The sequence below is a fragment of the Castor canadensis genome, chromosome 4, assembly GCF_047511655.1.
Source record: "Castor canadensis chromosome 4, mCasCan1.hap1v2, whole genome shotgun sequence".
NCBI classification, from domain to species: domain Eukaryota; kingdom Metazoa; phylum Chordata; class Mammalia; order Rodentia; family Castoridae; genus Castor; species Castor canadensis.
In genome coordinates this window covers 52,620,103-52,640,662 of record NC_133389.1, presented here as the reverse complement: position 1 = coordinate 52,640,662, position 20,560 = coordinate 52,620,103, and the positions used below count along the sequence as shown (strand labels likewise).

Genomic DNA, 20,560 nt, shown 5'->3' with positions numbered 1-20,560 from the left:
AAATCAGACCCTTTTTTTGGAATCATACTCTTGTTAGTATGTCCAATTTTGAGAACCATTTTGAGCTAATTTTCACTCGAAGCTCCAAATTTGTGAGTGAATTATTTAGATTCTTTTTTTTTTTTCTGCATTGATAGTTCTCTGCTCTGGAGCATTAAGTTTTATTGCCAGAATTCTTCCCTTGTTAATGAATCCTCCTGTCTCCCAAACATTCTACCAAATATATTAGTTTCCTGTGCTGCTGTGACAGATCACCATAAACTGTGTTGCTTAAGACAACAGGAAATTATTCTCTTACAGATCCAGAGGCTAAACGTTCAAAGTCAAAGTCTGGGCAGGGCCACATGCCCCTTGGAAGCTCCAGGGGACAATCCTTTTTGCCAATTTCATCCTCTGGTGGTAGCAGCATTCTTTGGTTTGTGGCTACAACACTCCAGTCTCTGCCTCTGTGGTCACATAGCCTCTTTCTCTGTGTGAAATATCCTCCACCTCACTCTTTTTTAACTAATTTTTATTGTAGTAAAAAACACATAACAATATTTAGCAGCTTAACCATTTTTAAATGTACAGTTCAGTGGTAGAAATGCATTCACAGAGCTCTGCAACCAACACCCTCATCTATCTCTGTGATTCTTTTCAACTTGTAACACTGACAGTCTGCCCCCACAAAAAACAACTCCCCAGCCCCTGCCCAGCCTCTAGCAACCATCATCCCTATTTTCTATCTGTTAGAAATATCAGGGTGATGCCATGATCACAAATCAGACAAACATGGTTGAAAGTTGATGGGCAAGGCAAAATTTACTTCTGCACATGGGTATGTGTGTCTCTGACTTAAGTCAGACAAGCCAGCACACACATGGGGCAGGGGGTGAGCAGGAAACTATCTTTCATTTTATCCCTGACATAGGGCTGTCCCTTGCTCTAAAGAGGAAGCTCAGTTTCACATTCTTTGAGATTGACTAAAGTTCGAGGTTTAGGGGAGGGCTTAGGGGAAGAGCAGACATGATTGAAGAGCAGACATTATTGAAGCGCATGTACACGAGACTTAATTTGATTGATGTACTCAAAGACAAAGAGGTGACCCATAAGGCGGGAATTTCTAGGATTCTGGGGAAACTGACACCTGAAATGGCAGCGCCCCTATAATTAACCTTTGGGCCAAGGGGACCTTGAAGCAGAGATTACTTTGGATAATTGATTGTCCTAAAACTAGCAGTTTAAGTTTTAGTACATCAGATGACAAACAGGTCTCTGCTTAAAGGCAGAAACTTTATAGCCAGATGACATGCCACTGAGCACACAGACAACTGGGGAAATCAGCCAATATCCACACAATGACAGACATATTCCATAGTGGGGCTATTAGGCAGGGGAGAAAGGGGTTCAAGCTCACAAACCTGAGATTAAGAATCTCATGCTCTACTGACTGAGCTAACTCTTGACAAAAAAGACTCAATTTAGTTGATTCTTACACTATCTCTTTGAATTTGACTACTTTTGATACCACAGTAGAATCAAACAGTATTTGTTCTTTTGTAACAGTTTTATTTCACGTAACAAGTCTTCAAGGTTCATCTGTGTTGTGGTAAGTGGCAGAATTCCCTTCCTGTTTAAACTAAATAATATTCCATTGTATGGATATACCACATTTTGTTTATCATCTGTTCACTCACATTTTAAGTGTTGTGAACGAGGCCTCTTTCTCAACTCTTTTTGATGTTTTTTTTTTTTAATTGTTGTTGTTGGGATTTTTAGTTTTATTTTTTTAGATAGCCCAGGCTAGCCTGGAACTTGCAGTCTTCCTGCCTCAGCCTCCTAAGTGCTGGAATACCTGGTGTGTGCCACCACACCTACCTTTGTCCTGACTCTTATAAGCATACTTGTCATTGGATTTAGGGCCCATCCAGGTAATCCAGGATAAGCTCTTCCTCTCAAAATCCTTAGTCACATTTTTGCCATAAAAGGCAATAGCCACAAATTCCAGGACTTTAGGTAGGTCTCATCTTTGGAGGAGCCGTTATACTACACCAAGAATAAAGTTTTCCTTTCATTTTGTCACTCCCCTGACCAAGGAATACAATCAAATCAAACATAACCACTTCCTAGGCTAGAAAATGTATGTACAGAAATATTGTTTTGTTTTCTTTGCAAATGTGTAAGTCAAATAAAATTAGCTAAATGTCTTTTAAATCTCTCTCTCTCCCTCCCTCTATCCCTCCTTCTCTCCCAGTCAGGTACAACTGCCCTGTTCTTTGCTGCCCAGCAAGGCCATAATGACGTTGTGAGATTTCTTTTTGGATTTGGAGCATCCACTGAGTGTAGAACCAAAGTAAGAGAACCTTCTTGATTTCACACCCTCATGAAGAATTTTAGCAGTCATGGGTATTAATTATCTCCTCATCTGTAGTACAAACTTGTGTTTCCCTTTCTGCAAGATTCTCAAGCCTGAGGAAATGCATTTCACAAGGCTGTACATTGGTAGGGCTGGGAATCCTATTGCAAATATTAAATTTCATGGGAAATTACTTAGACTCTTCCTTGCATTAGGATATTAAATTTTATAACCACAAGGGGTACAGTAGCAGGTGACTTTCCAACTTTTCCTGTTTTTGTGTGCTTTATTCTATTTCAAGATCAATCCCAACAGACAGGACTCTAAAGTATGTACACTGTTGGGGGGGGGCTATTTATGGGAGGGAAGAGGGTGAATGGAGGGAATCAAGGTGAGGGACTATGTTTGATGGACTTCATATACTTATATGAAATAGAACAATGAAACCTCTTGCAGTTGCTTTAAGTGGGGTGGGAAGAGGTTGAGGGGGAGAGATGGTGGGGATGGTCTAACCAATGTACAGTGTAAGCCTATTTGGAATTGTCACAATGAATCCCCCCTGTACAACAAATATATCCTAATAATAAAACATGTTTAAAAAAAGATTAATCCCAATACCATAGTAGGAATTACTAGAAGCATCAATCTGATCCTAGTGAATCTGAGAGATTTCTAAAGATGCCAGGTTGGAAAACAGCTTGTTTTTATGAGCTATCCTTGCTGAAATGTATAGTAAATAATTATAGTTTATATAGTTTGGCAAGAAGTTGTAGCTTTTCCTTTATAGAAATTATTGATTTTTCACTTTTTACATACAGACGAGAAAACTGAGACTGTAGAAAGACTGTGTTCATAATATGATTTCTTCATGGTAATGTTTTGTAGTAGGAGAATTTGAACTACCACAAGATTTTTGCAATTTTTAGCTCATTTCTAGTCTACTCATAATAAAACAAATCCTGAAAATTTGCCTAAGTTGGAAACTTTTAGATTTTTTTAATCCATTATGTGTGCTATTCAGATATCAAGGGAGTTTCCAGTGGACTTTTTCCTGTTCAATGCTGACTATCTAGTAGCTCTGGATATTTCATATAGGGTTTGTCTTCTCTGAAACCCGTTGTTAGATTGTGTGCATGGATCCACACATACTGAGTACACTATAGTAATACAAAATATATTAATGTATTTTTTATTAATTATTGCTTTATTTTTCAACTCAACTCTTCGAACAAAGTCAAAATGCTCATATGTGGTCAGATGGCTGCTCCAGTCATCTTAGTTAACAAGTTAATACTGGCTTAATGCCTTTGCACATGAGCCAGCTGGTGCTGTCTCAGAAATGCACAGAACACAGGGTCAAGGATGAGCAATTCCCCATTTCCATGAGGTCAACTGCAGGTGTCTAAGAGCTTTTCATGGGAAGAAGGCAGTGTCAAGAGGTTATGAGATTTAATATGACTCTGTCATCAAAACTTTGTTTTCAACAATTTTAACTGTGTTAGTAATTGCCCTCTTTTTTATTAGATCTGTAAAAATTATAATCTGATGTGCTTTTAAAAATCAAAAAGGTCAGTTCTTGTATTATAATATTGTTTCTTACTATGCTCTTACCTATTAGGCAAAAGCTAGAAAATTGACATGACAGAGCTTGAAAACAGTGGTGCTCACTGATGCTTTTAAGCAATTTCTTGATGCTCCCACACCATCCCCACTCCCAGCCTCAGCCTTCTGCCCCTTGCTCTCTATTCTCCTCCCTTCAGGGCCTAGCTTAGTACCCCTTCCCCACACACAGCCATCCCTCAGTGACTCCTTCTTCAGCCACTCTCATCCCTGCCTGTGAACACAGAGTTCTTATAGCAGAGTTTTTACAGGTAAGGCCACCTGCCACCTGTCTATCACAATCACCTCACAGGACTGGTCAAAAAGGCGTATTTCTGGGCCTCATTCCAGACCTACTGAATCAGACCCTCTGAAGGTGGAACTCCCTTCTAACAAAAACCCTATGCCCAGATTTAGAAACCACACTATCATTTTTATGATTTCTATTTTTGAGCCAGATTATATTCTTGAATTATTTTTTATTAGCTTAAATGTCCACATAGCAATTCACAGAGCCAGATAAGCAACTCAACAATCCTAGATGGGAAAAGAAAATGCGTTACTAGTAGCATCTGAGAAAAACTATTAGTGGTTTTCTTAGACCACAAACTTGGTGAGTCAGTAGTGTGATGAGGCTGACATAAGAGCTAATTCTAATTTAGGCTGCAGAGATAAAAGTAGAGAGGATGGAACAAAGGAATATCCCATTCCACATAAGAGCACACCTACTTTACAGTGCTCTACTTAGTTTTAGGGCCCATACTTTAAAAGAGACCTGGACAAACTGGCACATGTTCAGAGAAAAATACTAAGCAGGAACGTGAGAGGCACATGGCATACTGTCTTTTTATTATTATTATTATTGTTTTATTATTCATATGTGCATACAAGGCTTGGGTCATTTCTCCCCCCTGCCCCCACCCCCACCCTTACCACCCACTCCACCCCCTCCCTCTCCCCCCTACCCCCTCAATACCTGGCAGAAACTATTTTGCCCTTATCTCTAATTTTGTTGAAGAGAGAGTATAAGAAATAATAGGAAGGAACAAGTGTTCCTGGTTGAGATAAGGGTAACTATACAGGGAGTTGACTCACATTAATTTCCTGTGCGTGTGTGTTACCTTCTAGGTTAATTCTTTTTGATCTAACCTTTTCTCTGGTTCCTGGTCCCCTTTTCCTATTGGCCTCAGTTGCTTTTAAGGTATCTGCTTTAGTTTCTCTGTATTAAGGGCAACAAATGCTAGCTAATTTTTTAGGTGTCTTACCTATCCTCACCCCTCCCTTGTGTGCTCTCGCTTTTATCATGTGCTCAAAGTCCAATCCCCTTGTTGTGTTTGCCCTTGATCTAATGTCCACATACGAGAGAGAACATACGATTTTTGGTCTTTTGGGCCAGGCTAACCTCACTCAGAATGATGTTCTCCAATTCCATCCATTTACCAGCGAATGATAACATTTCATTCTTCTTCATGGCTGCATGAAATTCCATTGTGTGTAGATACCACATTTTCTTAATCCATTTGTCAGTAGTGGGGCATCTTGGCTGTTTCCATGACTTGGCTATTGTGAATAGTGCCGCAATAAACATGGGTGTGCAGGGGCCTCTGGAGTAACCTGTGTCACAGTCTTTTGGGTATATCCCCAAGAGTGGTATTGCTAGATCATATGGTAGATCAATGTTTAGCTTTTTAAGTAACCTCCAAATTTTTTTCCAGAGTGGTTGTACTAGTTTACATTCCCACCAACAGTGTAAGAGGGTTCCTTTTTCCCCATATCCTCGCCAACACCTGTTGTTCGTGGTGTTGCTGATGATGGCTATTCTAACAGGGGTGAGGTGGACTCTTAGTGTGGTTTTAATTTGCATTTCCTTTATTGCTAGAGATGGTGAGCATTTTTTCATGTCTTTTTTGGCCATTTGAATTTCTTCTTTTGAGGCAGTTCTGTTTAGTTCACATGCCCATTTCTTTATTGGTTCATTGGTTTTAGGAGAATTTAGTTTTTTAAGTTCCCTATATATTCTGTTTATCAGTCCTTTGTCTGATGTGTAGCTGGCAAATATTTTCTCCCACTCTGTGGGTGTTCTCTTCAGTTTAGAGACCACTTCTTTTGATGAGCAGAAGCTTTTTAGTTTTATGAGGTCCCATTTATCTATGCTATCTCTTAGTTGCTGTGCTGCTGGGGTTTCGTTGAGAAAGTTCTTACCTATACCTACTAACTCCAGAGTATTTCCTACTCTTTCCTGTATCAACTTTAGAGTTTGTGGTCTGATATTAAGATCCTTGATCCATTTTGAGTTAATATTGGTATAGGGTGATAAACCTGGATCTAGTTTCAGTTTTTTGCAGACTGCTAACCAGTTTTCCCAGCAGTTTTTATTGAAGAGGCTGCTATTTCTCCATCGTATATTTTTAGGTCCTTTGTCAAAGACAAGTTGGTTATAGTTGTGTGGCTTCATATCTGGGTCCTCTATTCTGTTCCACCTTGTCTTCATGTCTGTTTTTGTGGCATACTGTCTTCTAATGGAGGCATATCTTGTCTCATAAAAGCAATGGCCCCAGAGGGTTCCCCATAAAAGCATCTTAAACGCAGTGACTTATACCTGGGTGGCACCACAGGGAGCAGCCAATGTCTGCCAAAAGAACCTCTGGCCCAAAGCCATGAGATGCTCTTCTGGTAATTCCAAGGCAGAATAGCCAAGACTTGGTATGGACATTCTGTTCAGTGTTTGCCATATTGAGAGTCAAGTAGATGATTCTGCATTTGGCGAAAACTTCTAAATCATAATAACTTGTTGGATTCCTTTAATATACCTCTAATTAAGTCATCCAGCTGTACAACATGATTCTCCTTAAGGCAAACCCTGTCATGATTATAAAGAAAAGGTAAAAGGGATTTTAAAAAGCAAAGTGAGTTTGTTATCGTCTGTGGAAAGGTTCTCTTCCAAAGTTCTGTCTATGTGAGGAGCATCTGCTTGGTAAAATGTGTGCCTGCACCATTTCTAATGTGTTTATACCTTCATGTACACAGGACGGGGGCACTGCTCTGCTGGCTGCCAGTCAGTATGGACACATGCAAGTAGTGGAGACCTTGTTGAAGCATGGAGCCAACATCCATGACCAACTTTATGTGAGTGCCTGTCAAGGGGACATTCAGTGACACATAACACTGCAGTGTAAATTCGAATGTCAGAAATACCAGTATCAGAAATATCTTAATAAACAGTGAGACTTCAATCTGAAACATAAAGGGAAAAAGGTATAGCCAACCAGATGAGTTTTTTCTATGATAGAAACCACATAATACCCATCTTTATTTTCCCTTTTAAATTTGTTGTACAGCTGAGACATCTTGGCTACCTATATGATTAAGGCCTTCCAAAATCATATGACATATTATTTACTTAGACCATGACAAACCACATAGTCCGGCATATGGACTTGCTAAAAACCAAAATATACTCGCCTGTTGTAGCATTATTTGTATGGAAGGGCATAAAGAGGAAAAGTCAAAGGATTTGAAAGATAAATGAAGATAAATAATGATCTGTGAAATGTATGCTCACCCTAGACCTTTAACAGCCATCTGTGGCTAGCAGGTCTATTCAGAGCTAATTAGCAATTAGCACATTACCCAAGGATTTTTTTAATGTCACTGTAATTCCATGGAATTTATGGTAAATGTTATCTGGTTTTGTAGGAAAAGATAAAATATGGGGAGATGAAGTGATTTGACAGAGTCTCATGGAGACGAGGGGAATAATTCCTATTTCCAATTATGGAACCATATTTTAGTCCATCCTATAAGTACACATTTAGCCCTTCTGCCTTAGGCACTTTGCTTTCATAACCATGTAATGAGCTGTGTAGGTGTGAATGTTTCCATTTGAATATCTTTCCAGAATTTACCTAGTTAATTCTGACATATCATAGGCCTCTTTGAAGTTCATAGCAAGTAGCTTCATCCTCTGGCACTTCAAAATCTTGTTATACTTTTTGAACCTGCAGCATATCAGTAAAATGAATGAATTACTTGCAAATGATCTAAACAAGTGATTCTCAACCCTGGCTGCCTATAAGAATCTTGGCAAGCTTTCAAAAATACCCATTCCCAGACCCATTCAAAGCAGGCCAACCAAACCAGAGTCTCTTGAGGCCATAACTGGAGCAATTTCTTAGACCACGTCTAAGAAACATAGGTCTAAAGTTGTGGGTATTTCTTTGGCTATACATAGGTAAAGTATAACCGAGAGTGTGTACTAGTATATGTATGTGTAGGCTGAATAGGAAGAGCCAACGTCTTTGTAAAGAGAAAGTCAGTTGTGATTTTCACAGCATGACCATTAATAGTCATCAATCCAAATCGACTGTGTATGTAGAATTGGTATTAACTGAGATAATATTCTTCTAGAAGGTTCCTACTACATAATGTTAGAAATGTAGAGTTTGGGGGGAGCCCCTTTCCTAATAAGTTCCTCTTTGCTATAAGGTGACTCAAAAATTTCATGCCCCATAACTTCCATTTTACTTTAAGACATTTACCCTCACCTCCGTAGTCCAAATGTTTCCATTAAAAACAACTGAAACATGTGAGTTGGGGGCAGAGTTCAAGGATCCCTGAAAACTTCTAAGAAGAGAAACTTGAGGTGCATAGTGAAAAATTCAGTGCATGGATAGTCTGGTTCAGAAAATTTCTGAGGGCTGGTGGAGTGGCCCAAGTGTTAGAGTGCCTGCCTAGCAAGCCTGAGGCCCTGAGTTCAAACTCCAGCATGGCCAAAGAAAAAAGAAAGAAAGAAAATTACTGACAATCAGCTGCTTCTAAGGGCATGGTAGACTTTCTGTGACAACACATTAAGGAGCAGCTGAAAAGTTTGTCCCTGTATCAAACATCTGCTTATAAATCTGTATAACTTGATTAATTATTTAAACTATTGCCTTGAGGGCACACTGGCAGCTCAGCTGACTCCTGCTGGAAGTCTAGTCCCTTCCATGTGGCATACCTGATTGAACTTGCAGGGAAAGGTGTTGTGTGTTTTAGCTTTTGGTTAGCATTCCCAACCAGAGGTTTATAATCAGCTAGATTGACTGGGTATTCTCCATGAGGGTGTGCTCAGGTTTTCCACCAGGGTCTAGAAACAGAGAAGCCTACTCTGCTGTGTGCATACTCTGGGAGTGAAGTGAGCCTCCAAGACAATGCATGCATGCTCTCAGCTGACTCACAGATTTGCCAAAATTACCCAATGACATGTTTCCAAGAAAAAAAAAGAAATGACCAGAAGACATAGACACCCAATTAAAAAGAGAATTGGAGTACATGCTTAGGGCTTTATGCAAAATTGCCTTTTGTATTTCTAAGTATTGTTGATGTCTGCTGGACAGGCAAGGAGTAACTTCATAGAGATTCTAAGGCAGTTTTTTGAAAGCATGCCTTTTAGTTAATTTTTTCTTTTTGCAGTGCTGGGAATCGATCAAACCCAGAGCCTGGTATATGATAGGCCAGCGCCCTTCCAATGAGCTACACCCCCAGCTCCACCATGACGTTTAATACTTGAGAAAACTGAATGTTGGGGGGACAGGGATAAGGGCGCAAGAAAGAGATTCTTTCTAATCTTTTTTTAGATTAGAAATCTAATCTAAAAGAGCACTTATCGCAATTCGTAAAAACACGTAAAAATGTGTTTGGGACATTTAACACTTAGCTCTGAATTGACAAATTGATAGAAAAGAAAAATTACACTAAATGTATATGTTTTACTATATATATATATATATAAAATTGAACACTTTTAATTTGTTATCTCTCAGGATGGAGCCACCGCCCTCTTCCTAGCTGCCCAAGGTGGTTACTTGGATGTTATTCGATTACTGTTGTCTTCAGGAGCAAAAGTCAACCAGCCAAGGCAGGTAATGTTATTGATGAAGTATGCCCAAGTGCGTGGAGCATAAGGCAGGGAGGGCCAGGTCTCCCCTGGCCCCACATACCAGCGATAACCAGGCAGCTTTAGGCATTCTTAAAACCCTTTTGCTCTGTGATGAAAAGTTAATTTTTGATTAAGGTTTCTCCTGTTCTGTGCTTTAGACTCACCTGAAAGCCTGTGAAATCAACTTGACATCACAATCCAGTGCTTTTTAATACTTAAGTGTTTAGCATCCGAGGTCAAGTACACATTCTGTCACCTCCTGTTCAAATAAATTATGGCTGCACTAAAGTAATGAGTGTTGACTGGCCTGGGAAGGAGGTAAAAAGAGGCAATTCCCTGCCTGGTCCCTCTGTTAATATGTTGCCTTATGTTGTACCCTCCACTTCTTCTACTGAGCCAAATAGGAGCCTATGTCCGTGGAATTATAAGTAGGCTCTATACCTTCATCTCTGTAATCATAACACTCTGGAGACTTCATTTGTCAACAGTCTGCTAACATCTGACTAATCAACTAACTCATACTTAAAGGAACAGAAATGCAAGATAACACTGGCAACACTTTATAAAGGGTAAAGAGCCCTCCAAATGTAAGGCAGCACAATTAGCTGCTCTACTATATGAACTATGTCTGCCCAATTAATTTTTTAACAAAACATTTCAGATTAAGGAAACATTACTATAAAGGTAGTTTTTAAGGGAAAGGTCAAGCCAATTTCTTACCAGTAATGACCCCATCAGGTTCCCACTATAATTGGCCTGGTATAGAAACGCCTGGATGTTTATATAATGAATAGCTACTGAGGACCTTAGGTTGCTCTGAGCTCCTGGCCATAAGGCTTCTTGGGTCTTCAGAAGTCTAAGTGCATAAGGAAGAAAAAGCAGGTTTCACATCAGGAATCCAGAGTTGTAGATTCAGCTCTGCTAATAACTAACTGTGTGGTTTTGTATAAGCAAATAAACCTCTCTGAGAAGTCATGTGACAATTAGAAGGCTGGACAGGATGAGCCTGACAGACTCTTCAAACTTCCAAAGTTTTAGTAATTATTTTATTCCATGTTCAATCAGTTTTTGCCAAGCCCTGTGCTACAAATTTAAAATTGTATTTTTAGAATTTTAAAGATCTTCTTAGCTTTAGATGGCCCCAGAAATATTCTTGGGAAAGGAAGCTGTGTAAAACACCATTGGCCTGCCAAAGGTAAATTTGGGGGTTGAAGCTTAATATTTTCTCATCAGTTCTTTTTATTTTGAAATTATTGATTGAGTCTGAATCAGAGGCTTCATTTTTACCAAGTTAATTAAAGAAATTGGTGAGTATTAAGTTGTATAAATTGATTTGGAGACCATTATCAAAGGCACCTCTGTGAACTTACACATGAGATTGTCAAGATTATCAAGTCTGTCAGTACCACCTTCTGAAATAACTTCTGGCACTTTGACAAATCAATTTGCAAAAGAGATTTTATTATTCATACCCTAAAGTACTATTTGTAAACAAAAAAGAACCCAAATTGATATGGTATCTCAAAGTTTTCATAGGTCATATGCACTTGAACCCAAACTGAGTCATAAGTGTTGATGTTAAAGCCAAGAAGTTAAAGAGTAAACCAATGCTACAGTGGTAACCACAACACACCTCAGTTGTTTTCATTCCTCAAGAATGAGGGTAACCTAGTCAGAGTGGATGACCTGGGCCCGTGAGTGTGAGGACCCACCCTCTGATTAAGGAGCAAGTGACACACCCTTCCAAAGACTGCATCTAATGTGGTACTTTTGAATCTAAGAGGCCACCTCTGAAAAGATTGTTATTCAGGAAAAGGGTGTTTTATAAAATAAGAATTGCTTTGGAGAAAATAAAGCAATGGAATGTTTCTTTTTTCTAGAGTACACTCATAATCATTGTGCTCTCAAATCATAATCGGCTTTGCTACCTACTGTGAGCCTATAATAAAAGGCTGTTATCTATCTAGGTCAGACTGGTTCACCTTCCCCCTTCTCTAAAAATTAACCTCTGCTGGCTTCACTCTGTTTTAAGAAAACAAATAATGTCATAAATATGACAAAAATGATACCAGCCCTGGGTGACTTGGTAACAGGTTATAAGGAGGTTAAAAACAAAATGTAGTTAAACGTTTCTGTTAAAATGGCCTGCACGTGATAGAATGTGTTATAGAAAGGACATCTGGAAGCCACTGTTTTGTTTTGAAATCGCAGCTGACGAATGAGTCATTATCAGAAAATTCTTGAATTTATAAGGACAAGGATGCATGCCTGGTTTCGTTCCTTAATATTTTAGATAAACCTAATTTATAATTTTTGCACCACCATTTTATGACATCTTGTGACAGGGGGTTAAAGTTGCATTGAAACTGACATTTGATCTGAGCTACAGGGAATTGTAGCTGTAGCAGGAATGTCTTTTCCTTGTGACTCTATCACTGAGAACTAAATGGAGACTTTTTTAGTACTTTGTGCTGAGGAATCATAATCACAAAGTCAAGCACAGTCAGATATTGGAATGACTATGTTCTTGATTTGAAACTTGAGAAGATTCTTCCACTTCATCCTAGCCTGTAATCCTAGCTACTCAAGAAGGCAGAGATCAGGAGGATCATGATTCAAAGCCAGCCCAGACAAATAGTTCTCAAGACCCTATCTCAAAAATAACCATCACAAAAATGACTGGCAGTATGGCTCAAGATGAAGGTCCTGAGTTCAAGCCCCAATACCACCAAAAACAAAAAAAAAGAAAAAGAAAAAAAAAAAACATAGACCATTGAAATCTAGTCACACTAAAGCCCATTTCATCAAGTAAAGTGGATATGAGTCAAACCTCTAATCACTAGCTAAATAGTCTATTTAGTCAATATTTTTCTTTTTCTTCCTTCCTCCTTTTTTTCAGTATTGGGGTTTGAATTCAGGGCCTTGTGCTAGGCAAGTGCCCTGCAACTTGTGCCACACCTCCAGCTCTTTTTGCTTTAGGTTACTTTTTAGATAGGGTCTCAATTTTTTGCCTGGGCTGGTCTGGACAGTCGTTCTCCTACTTATGGCTTCCTGCATAGCTGAGACCACAGTTACACACTACACCTGGCTTCTTTGTTGAGATGGGGTTTAACTTTTTTGCCCTGGCTGGTCTCGAACTGCAATCCTCCCAATCTCTACATCCCATATAGTTAGATTTTTATATCAACAAAATGCCTTGACATATGCTTTTTTTCAACTCAACTCACCCACTTTACTAACACAATATTTTCTGGAGTGGCAAGGTTCTGATTCTGTTTACCCAGAGCTCAAATTGGTCTGTCACATTCATCTCTACACAGGCCTTCTCATGTGCTAATCAGCATTTCTCTGAAGTCCAACAGAAGGGCCATCTAATAAAGTGCCTTCTCTAATGGAAGCCTTAGGTTGAACTTGTAGCCAGAGTTGCTGGGACCCAGCAAGTAAATGTTATTCCAGGTCACAAGCTTGGAGGGGTGAGTCCAGAGGGGGAAAGAAGAGTGTATAGATTGGCACAGTATTCTGAGGGTTTGGGGACAGGAGCAGCCAGCCATATTAAGGCTGGCAGAGAGCCATGACTATCTTTTTGTTTGTTTGTTTCTGGGTTTATAACAGCTTTATTTATTTTTTTTATTATTCATATGTGCATACAAGGCTTGGGTCATTTCTCCCCCCTGCCCCCACCCCATCCCTTACCACCCACTCTGCCCCCTCCCTCTCCCCCCTCAATACCCAGCAGAAACTATTTTGCCTTTATGTCTAATTTTGTTGTAGAGAGAGTATAAGCAATAATAGGAAGGAACAAGGGTTTTTGCTGGTTGAGATAAGGATAGCTATACAGGGAGTTGACTCACATTAATTTCCTGTACGTGTGTGTTACCTTCTAGGTTAATTCTTCTTGATCTAACCTTTTCCCTAGTTCCTGGTCCCCTTCTCCTATTGGCCTCAGTTGCTTTTAAGGTATTTGCTTTAGTTTCTCTGCATTGAGGGCAACAAATGCTAGCTAGTTTTTGAGGTGTCTTACCTATCCTCATACCTCCCTTGTGTGCTCTCCCGTTTATCTTGTGATCAAAGTCCAATCCCCTTGTGTGTTTGCCCTTGATCTAATGTCTGCATATGAGGGAGAACATACGATGTTTGGTCTTTTGGGCCAGGCTAACCTCATTCAGAATGATGTTCTCCAATTCCATCCATTTACCAGCGAATGATAACATTTCATTCTTCTTCATGGCTGCATAAAATTCCACTGTGTATAGATACCACATTTTCTTGATCCATTCGTCTGTGGTGGGACATCTTGGCTGTTTCCATAACTTGGCTATTGTGAATAGTGCCGCAATAAACATGGGTGTGCAGGTGCCTCTGGAGTAACCTGTGTCACATTCTTTTGGGTATAACCCCAAGAGTGGTATTGCTGGATCATATAGTAGATCAATGTTTAGCTTTTTAAGTAGCCTCCAAATTTATTTCCAGAGTGGTTGTACTAGTTTACATTCCCACCAGCAGTGTAAGAGGGTTCCTTTTTCCCCTACCCCGCATCCTCACCAACACCTGTTGGTGGTGGTGTTGTTAATGATGACTATTCTAACAGGGGTGAGATGGAATCTTAGTGTGGTTTTAATTTGCATTTCCTTTAAGCAATGACTGTCTTAGTGCCTCAGCACATGGTAGGTATTGAGAAGAGGTGTGTTGAGTGCCAAAAGACACCAGTAGCTTGGGCAGAGCACCAAGAACATCTGCAAGCCTATGGCACAGAGTAATCCACAACTGAAAACTAGAAGACTAGTTGTAGAGCCCAGGCTTGTGGGTAGCACAGCAGCCCAGGAAGACTCTGAAGGGCAGCTAGGGAGCCAGACCTGGGTCCTGGGTGAGGAGAGGCTGGTTGTTATGGGGATATGGAGGTATTAAAGAAATGAAATTTATTGGCTATATGACCTTGAGTAAGTTGTCTACTTCCCCTGAACCTCAGTTTCTTTTTTCATCTGTAAAACCAGGACAATTGCAGCACCTCTGCCATAGCATTGCTATGAGAATTATAAATATAAAATAACCCCTGAGTAACTCTGAATATAGCGACTCTGGGTCAGGGTAGGGCTGGTAACAAAATTGTCTTGGAATTGAACCCCATCTGCTGCTGGCAAGATTCCTTGCATGTGTTTGACCCTAAACTTAGACTAGAATTTGTCCCCAAGACTGGTCTGAGCCTGAAGGTGGAAGTAGCCCGTGCATGAGGACTGCAGGCAGTACAAAGAGCTCATGACACTTTTTATCCTTGTTCCTATGAGAATACTTTATGTTCTTTTCTCTAAATAATCTTTCTAGCCAGGTGTGCAGGTGGGCTGAGGCAGGAAAGGAAGACCCTGTCTTCTCTCCCGCATACACACACACACACACACATACACACACACACACACACAAAATCACCCTATTTAACCATGCATCCATCTGATGTCCTTTTTTTTTAATGTGACTGGAGTTTGAACTCAGGGCTTTGTGCTTGCAAAGCAGAAACTCTACCTCTTGAGCCACATCTCCAGTCCTCATCTGGAGTCCTTTCTATTATCATCACCCAGCCCTGTTGAATACCTTGAGGAATGGGGAACTCATTACCATCTCCATCACTTAGTAGGCTTTAGCCAACCCTCATTATACTTTAGTTCTCCCATTGACCCCGAGTCTCCAACCGACTTTCATCCATCAGTCCTCTTTTATCACTCAGTTTACAAATAAGTCTAAATCCTTTTCTACTTGGTATACGCACAAATAGTAAGTGACTGCTGCCATAACTCCATGAATCTTACCTTCTTCAAGCTAAATGTTCTGATTCCTTTTTTCTTTCAATGCTGTGAATAAATTACATAAATCTATCTTAAAATCTATTTTAAAATTTGATAGATTTTAAAACTATTTTTGTTCAGAAGTATCCCAAAACTTGTTTAAATATCTTTTTGTCCATTCTGATTCTCTCCAAAACTCTTCAAAGGGGAGCTAACTTGCCTTGTTTTTCATCATTTTCGTTATGAAAATGAAGAGACAGACCATTATAAAGGAGGAAAAGTAAAACAGAAATTGAAGTGTACAGAAGACGAAAACCTCTCCTATTCACAAGATATTAAGTGACAAATAATTTGAGTTGACAATGATGCTCTAACTCACATGCAACTCTCTGGGTTAAAAAAACAGATTGGGAGACGTAATCACCAGTAATGAAAAACACAGATGACCCCACAGCTCCTTTTACCAGTCTGTCCTACCTCTCACCCAGCAATTGTCTTAGAGTCCCTGGGAGAATCCATTAAAGAAAGTAGGTAGAGAGCCATAAAATAAATAAAATGAAATAAAGTAGGTGGAAGTACTTGGTGAACCAGCAGTACAAATGAAGGTGCTTATTGTTTTTCATGATAAACAATTCTAAGATTCAGTTAACATTTCTAAGCATCTGTTAGGCAGTGCTTCTGCTCACTGCCTTTATGTCCATGTTCTGAGGCTGAGGCATTGCCTAAGATCTCGCAGCCAGGAAGTGGTGACTATTCCAATTAAGATAATAGAGCTGAGTGTTGCCATGACTGTTAAAAATTGATAATAGTAATAATGGCTCGCAGTGTAGGCATTTTTGTACTTTTCCACATGTAGTTTTACTAAAACAACTGAAAGTCCTTGAAAGGCACTCCCATCAGGCAGCCCAGCTCCCTTTCCTGCCTGCCCTCTGGTGGAGACATCCACAAACAACACAATGGACCCTGAGCAGGCAAGGAGGGGAGAAGTGCCTGGGCCCCTGAGTGAAGGGAAAACCTCCAACATTAGGTCCCTGGAACCCAGGCTCCCTCTGCTGCCTCCTGGAGCCCTGCCCACACCCCTGTGCAAGAACAGCTGGGATGCTCATCCTGCCTGCCAAGTCATGCCTGTCCAAGCCACTGTGACTATAAATGCTCTGCCTGTTGCCTGCACTGAATGATCTTCCCCTCTCGGCCACCTGAGAAAATCCTGGTCCTCCTTCAAGACCCAACTCAGATATCACCCCATCTGTGAAGCTGGTCCTTAACCCTCACACGATAGGAGGGCCCCTCTCCCATTTCATTGTGTGCAAGCTTGTCCATACTTTAATGCATCACCGCAATCATAAGGAAATTTCCACATCTCTTCTCTCAGTTGAGTTTCTTTGAGAACAGAGACTGTGTCTTATTTTAGAATTCTGTATGAGATGTGGAAGATGCTTAATAATTGTTGGTTGGTTGAATAAATGAATGCTTGGTTAAATCCTGAATTGGGAGAATCCAATGAAAGAAGGTACAAGTGCTTTGTAAAGACAAACAATACCTTAATTTGTACTTTTAGCTTTGTATTTTTAGTACAAATGATAATTTGCTAATTATAAATAATATTCAGACTCAGTATTTCCAAGAGGCCTAGGGAAAAGTATGAAGGATGTGTGAAGCATATAAAAATGTCTTAATTTTCCTTTGTTTCAGCAACTCCTCCCTCACTTCTCCCAAGAAAGAGGTGCCAACATCCTCTGACCACCTCTCAGCACCCCAGCTCCTCCTGGGTTTTCAATTTGCCATCTTCTACCATCCCACTCAAATGTCTTTGTTTTCCGAACCTTTGCCAGGGAAACAGACAATAATCCTGAGCCTGTGTTAGCTAGTAGGCAAGGGTTGAAATTACACACTACAGCAGAAGATGTAACTTTAGATTCTATAACTGCATCATCGTGCTATGTAGGCCCCATTTCCATGGATAGGTAAATCAGAATTACCTGACTAAAACAGACCCTTGGAGCTACAGTACAGTAATGACCTCAGAGATTAAGGTTAGCCAATTCCAAATTCTGTTCCCTCCCCCCTGCCCTTCTTTCCAGTGTGACCTAAGCTCTCAGAAGTGTCACCTGACACTTAAGCCTCAACTTTGTGCTGCCCACTCTGGCCCTTAAATATCCTGCCCTGCTTCCCAGAGATGCAGCAGGCCCCTTGTCATGAAGTTGTGCCTCTGTGGCCTTGTCTCTCTGACACCAGGCTTCCTCCAGACCACTGTTTCCCTAGCACTTCCAGTTTTCCACAGGGACTCCTGAATACCCAGATGCTGAGTAGATATGGGCATGGGGATTGAGGGATGTCTCAGGTCCACCATTTCTCCTTTATCTCATAGGCACTGGCCAGAACAGAGCTTCTCTATGGGACTCGGGATTTTCCTAGACGTCATTCTAAGAAAAGGAGAAAATTCTTTCCCATCTGCAGTTACCCATAATTTATCTGAATGTTCCTACCACCCCTAGCTTGCTACTCTCCTGTCCCCCATGTGCCCAGATTCAACCCAGAAAGGAAGGAAAATGGGAGCACTCCTCTGTCTTGCTCCTCTTTCCTGCTGCACTGGAAGGGTTTCTCATTTTCCATTCCTTCTGGCAGGTACAACCATACTGTCAAATCCTTTCACCTTTTCTTCTGGAGCAATCATCTCAGTCTCATGACCTCAGGGTCACAGAAAAAAAGGGGAGTTGGAAAACAATATACAAGAAATGTTACCAAAAATGTCCTGCTTAGGGAGTGTCACCTAGAAGAAGCAACATCACCTTCCATATTTTATTCCATAAAATAAGCCTAAGCTCCCTTAAAACATGATGTGGCTGTGGGAGACTTCGGACAGCAGGGAGAAGAGTAGGAGAAATAAGTTCTCTGACCTGTAGCCCACACCTCAAGGGAAATTCCCCACTTGACCATGGACATGAAGGGTCTGTGTTAGGCAGGGTGTGTAGTATCCTCTTAATGCCTCCGGCAGGAAAGCTGAGGAATTGATTGACAGGGAATAAAGGCGGGCTGGCTTTTCCTCTCTGGGTGTATGGAATTTGGTTCTACCTTTGTGTGCAACCCCAGAGCCCCGCCCCCCGAACAAGGTTCCACACAGCTGTCCATGAAGTGTGTATCACACTCTGGGGTTAAAGCTCCACCCCTAAAATGGCTCGTTTTGTGACCCAAAAATTGGACACTGGCAGCTATTCCAGTGGTCCAGTGTGGGGAGTGGACTATGAGAAGCCTGTGAAAAACCTGAGGTAAGCACAGCTGTGCCCAATAATCTACAGGCTAGGTTTGGCATGGCTGAGTCACAAAAGAGAGGGAGAGACAAAATGCAGCAGAGCTGCTTTTCCTCAGCTGTTTACATTCAGAGAAGTAGGAAGGCAGGTTTCTCTTGTACAATGTCACACCCCTCCCAGAGAAGCGTTGCTCCACCTCCTTGTTTACCACTGGATATAAAAGACTTACTGAAAGGGGGACAAGAGGATTTTTTGATGGGGGGTTGATGGATGGATGTTCTGATGAGGGATTCTGATTGGCTGCCTGCGGGCTGCTTGTGACACTGCCCCTGAATGAATGATGCAGCTCGCTGCCGCTGCCGCTGCCACCTTATGCTAGAGATTAGAGGAAACATGGGACAATGCAAGTCTGAGGGCCAAGACTTTAAGAGAGATTAAAGAAAACATGGGACAGAGCTAGTCTAAGGAAACAAACTTTAAAGAATAGTGAAGAAGTAAAGCTTTAAAGAATAGAGAAGACCTTAGTAGTAAGGTTTTAAAGATAGAGAAAAGAAGCAGAGTAAAAGAAGAGTTAATAGAGAAAAGAAGCAAGGAGGCTGTTGTGCATCTCCATCCGAGTGCCCAGCACACTTGGCCCCAGCTTTGTCTTCTATCCATTGGCCTTTCTGCATCTCCAGCCACCTCCAGTTAGGTCAGTAGGACCAGCAGCTCCAGAAAGCTCTCTGCAGTCCAGGCAGTGCCAAACATCAGTCTGTGGCAAGGGGGTAAGAGCACCCTTTTCCTCTCTGGACACCTCTTCCCAGGGTTTGGGGTTTCAGAAACTCAGCATTTCCTATGTTCTGGGGACTGGTAGATCCAGCCCCAGTCACACAGGCCACCTCTCCCCACAGGACGGAACGGCCCCCCTGTGGATCGCATCCCAGATGGGTCACAGCGAGGTGGTGCGGGTGATGCTGCTGCGTGGAGCTGAGCGCGACGCTGCACGCAACGTGAGTTCCCTGGGGTTACCACAGCTACCAAATGGAGCCACCCAACTCACTGGGCTCAGATGTTTAGTCTGTAACTCACCTGGACTTCCTCCTAAACTCCACCTGCTGTGTAACAGGAAAACAAAGTCCAAGTCTGATTCCGTAGAAACTCTGCTGGCTCTGTCCTCACCCAGATGACTTCTGGGGAGGGTGGACTCTTGCTTGGCCTCAGGCGTTGGGTGGGGCATACAGAGTCTGTAGATGCGGTCCAGCAGTGTCCCTGGCTGGCTGCACCGCCCCTGGCTCCCTGCAGCGGCAGAGGCCTGCGCCATATCCCCTGCACCTGCTGTCCACTGTGGCCCCTGTGCCCGCAAAAGCAGGTTCTTTGCCTCATAGGAGCTAAGGACAATGTGGGAGATCCTGCCCATAGTGGGCTGTTTGCTTTTGTCTCACTGCGCCAGGCCTCTTTGCCTTTGTAGTATCTTTGCTTATGTATGTGAGCCACCTTACCCTCCACAAGTCTAAACCCAGAAAACAGAAATTTGAAGGCACATTCCTGTCCTCTCTCCCACTCTCTTTTTCCTTCTTCCTGCCATCTCTGATACTAGCGAAGAAGAATCCCCTGAGCCCACCTTCCTTCCACATCCCAGATAAGCTCCTGATTCCAGTCCCTTGGAGTTAATCCTCCAAACACCACAGTTGGTACCTTGAAGCAGGTA

At 41.4% G+C, this 20,560-nt stretch overlaps 1 protein-coding gene across 6 annotated transcripts in view; it reads left to right on the top strand.

The window, feature by feature from the left end:
* Positions 1-20,560, top strand: part of Ankrd29 (ankyrin repeat domain 29) — a 76,884-nt gene that overhangs the window by 42,031 nt on the left and 14,293 nt on the right. For 2 of the 6 annotated variants that reach the window (XM_074070173.1, XM_074070169.1), the window contains exons 4-7: positions 2,238-2,332; positions 6,962-7,060; positions 9,736-9,834; positions 19,764-19,862. In XM_074070173.1, coding sequence (XP_073926274.1) covers positions 2,238-2,332; positions 6,962-7,060; positions 9,736-9,834; positions 19,764-19,862 — 392 coding nt within the window. Of the gene's footprint in view, positions 1-2,233; positions 2,333-6,961; positions 7,061-9,735; positions 9,835-19,763; positions 19,863-20,560 lie in introns of all 6 variants that reach the window. The other 4 variants (XM_074070174.1, XM_074070171.1, XM_074070175.1 and 1 more) reach the window with 2 other exon arrangements.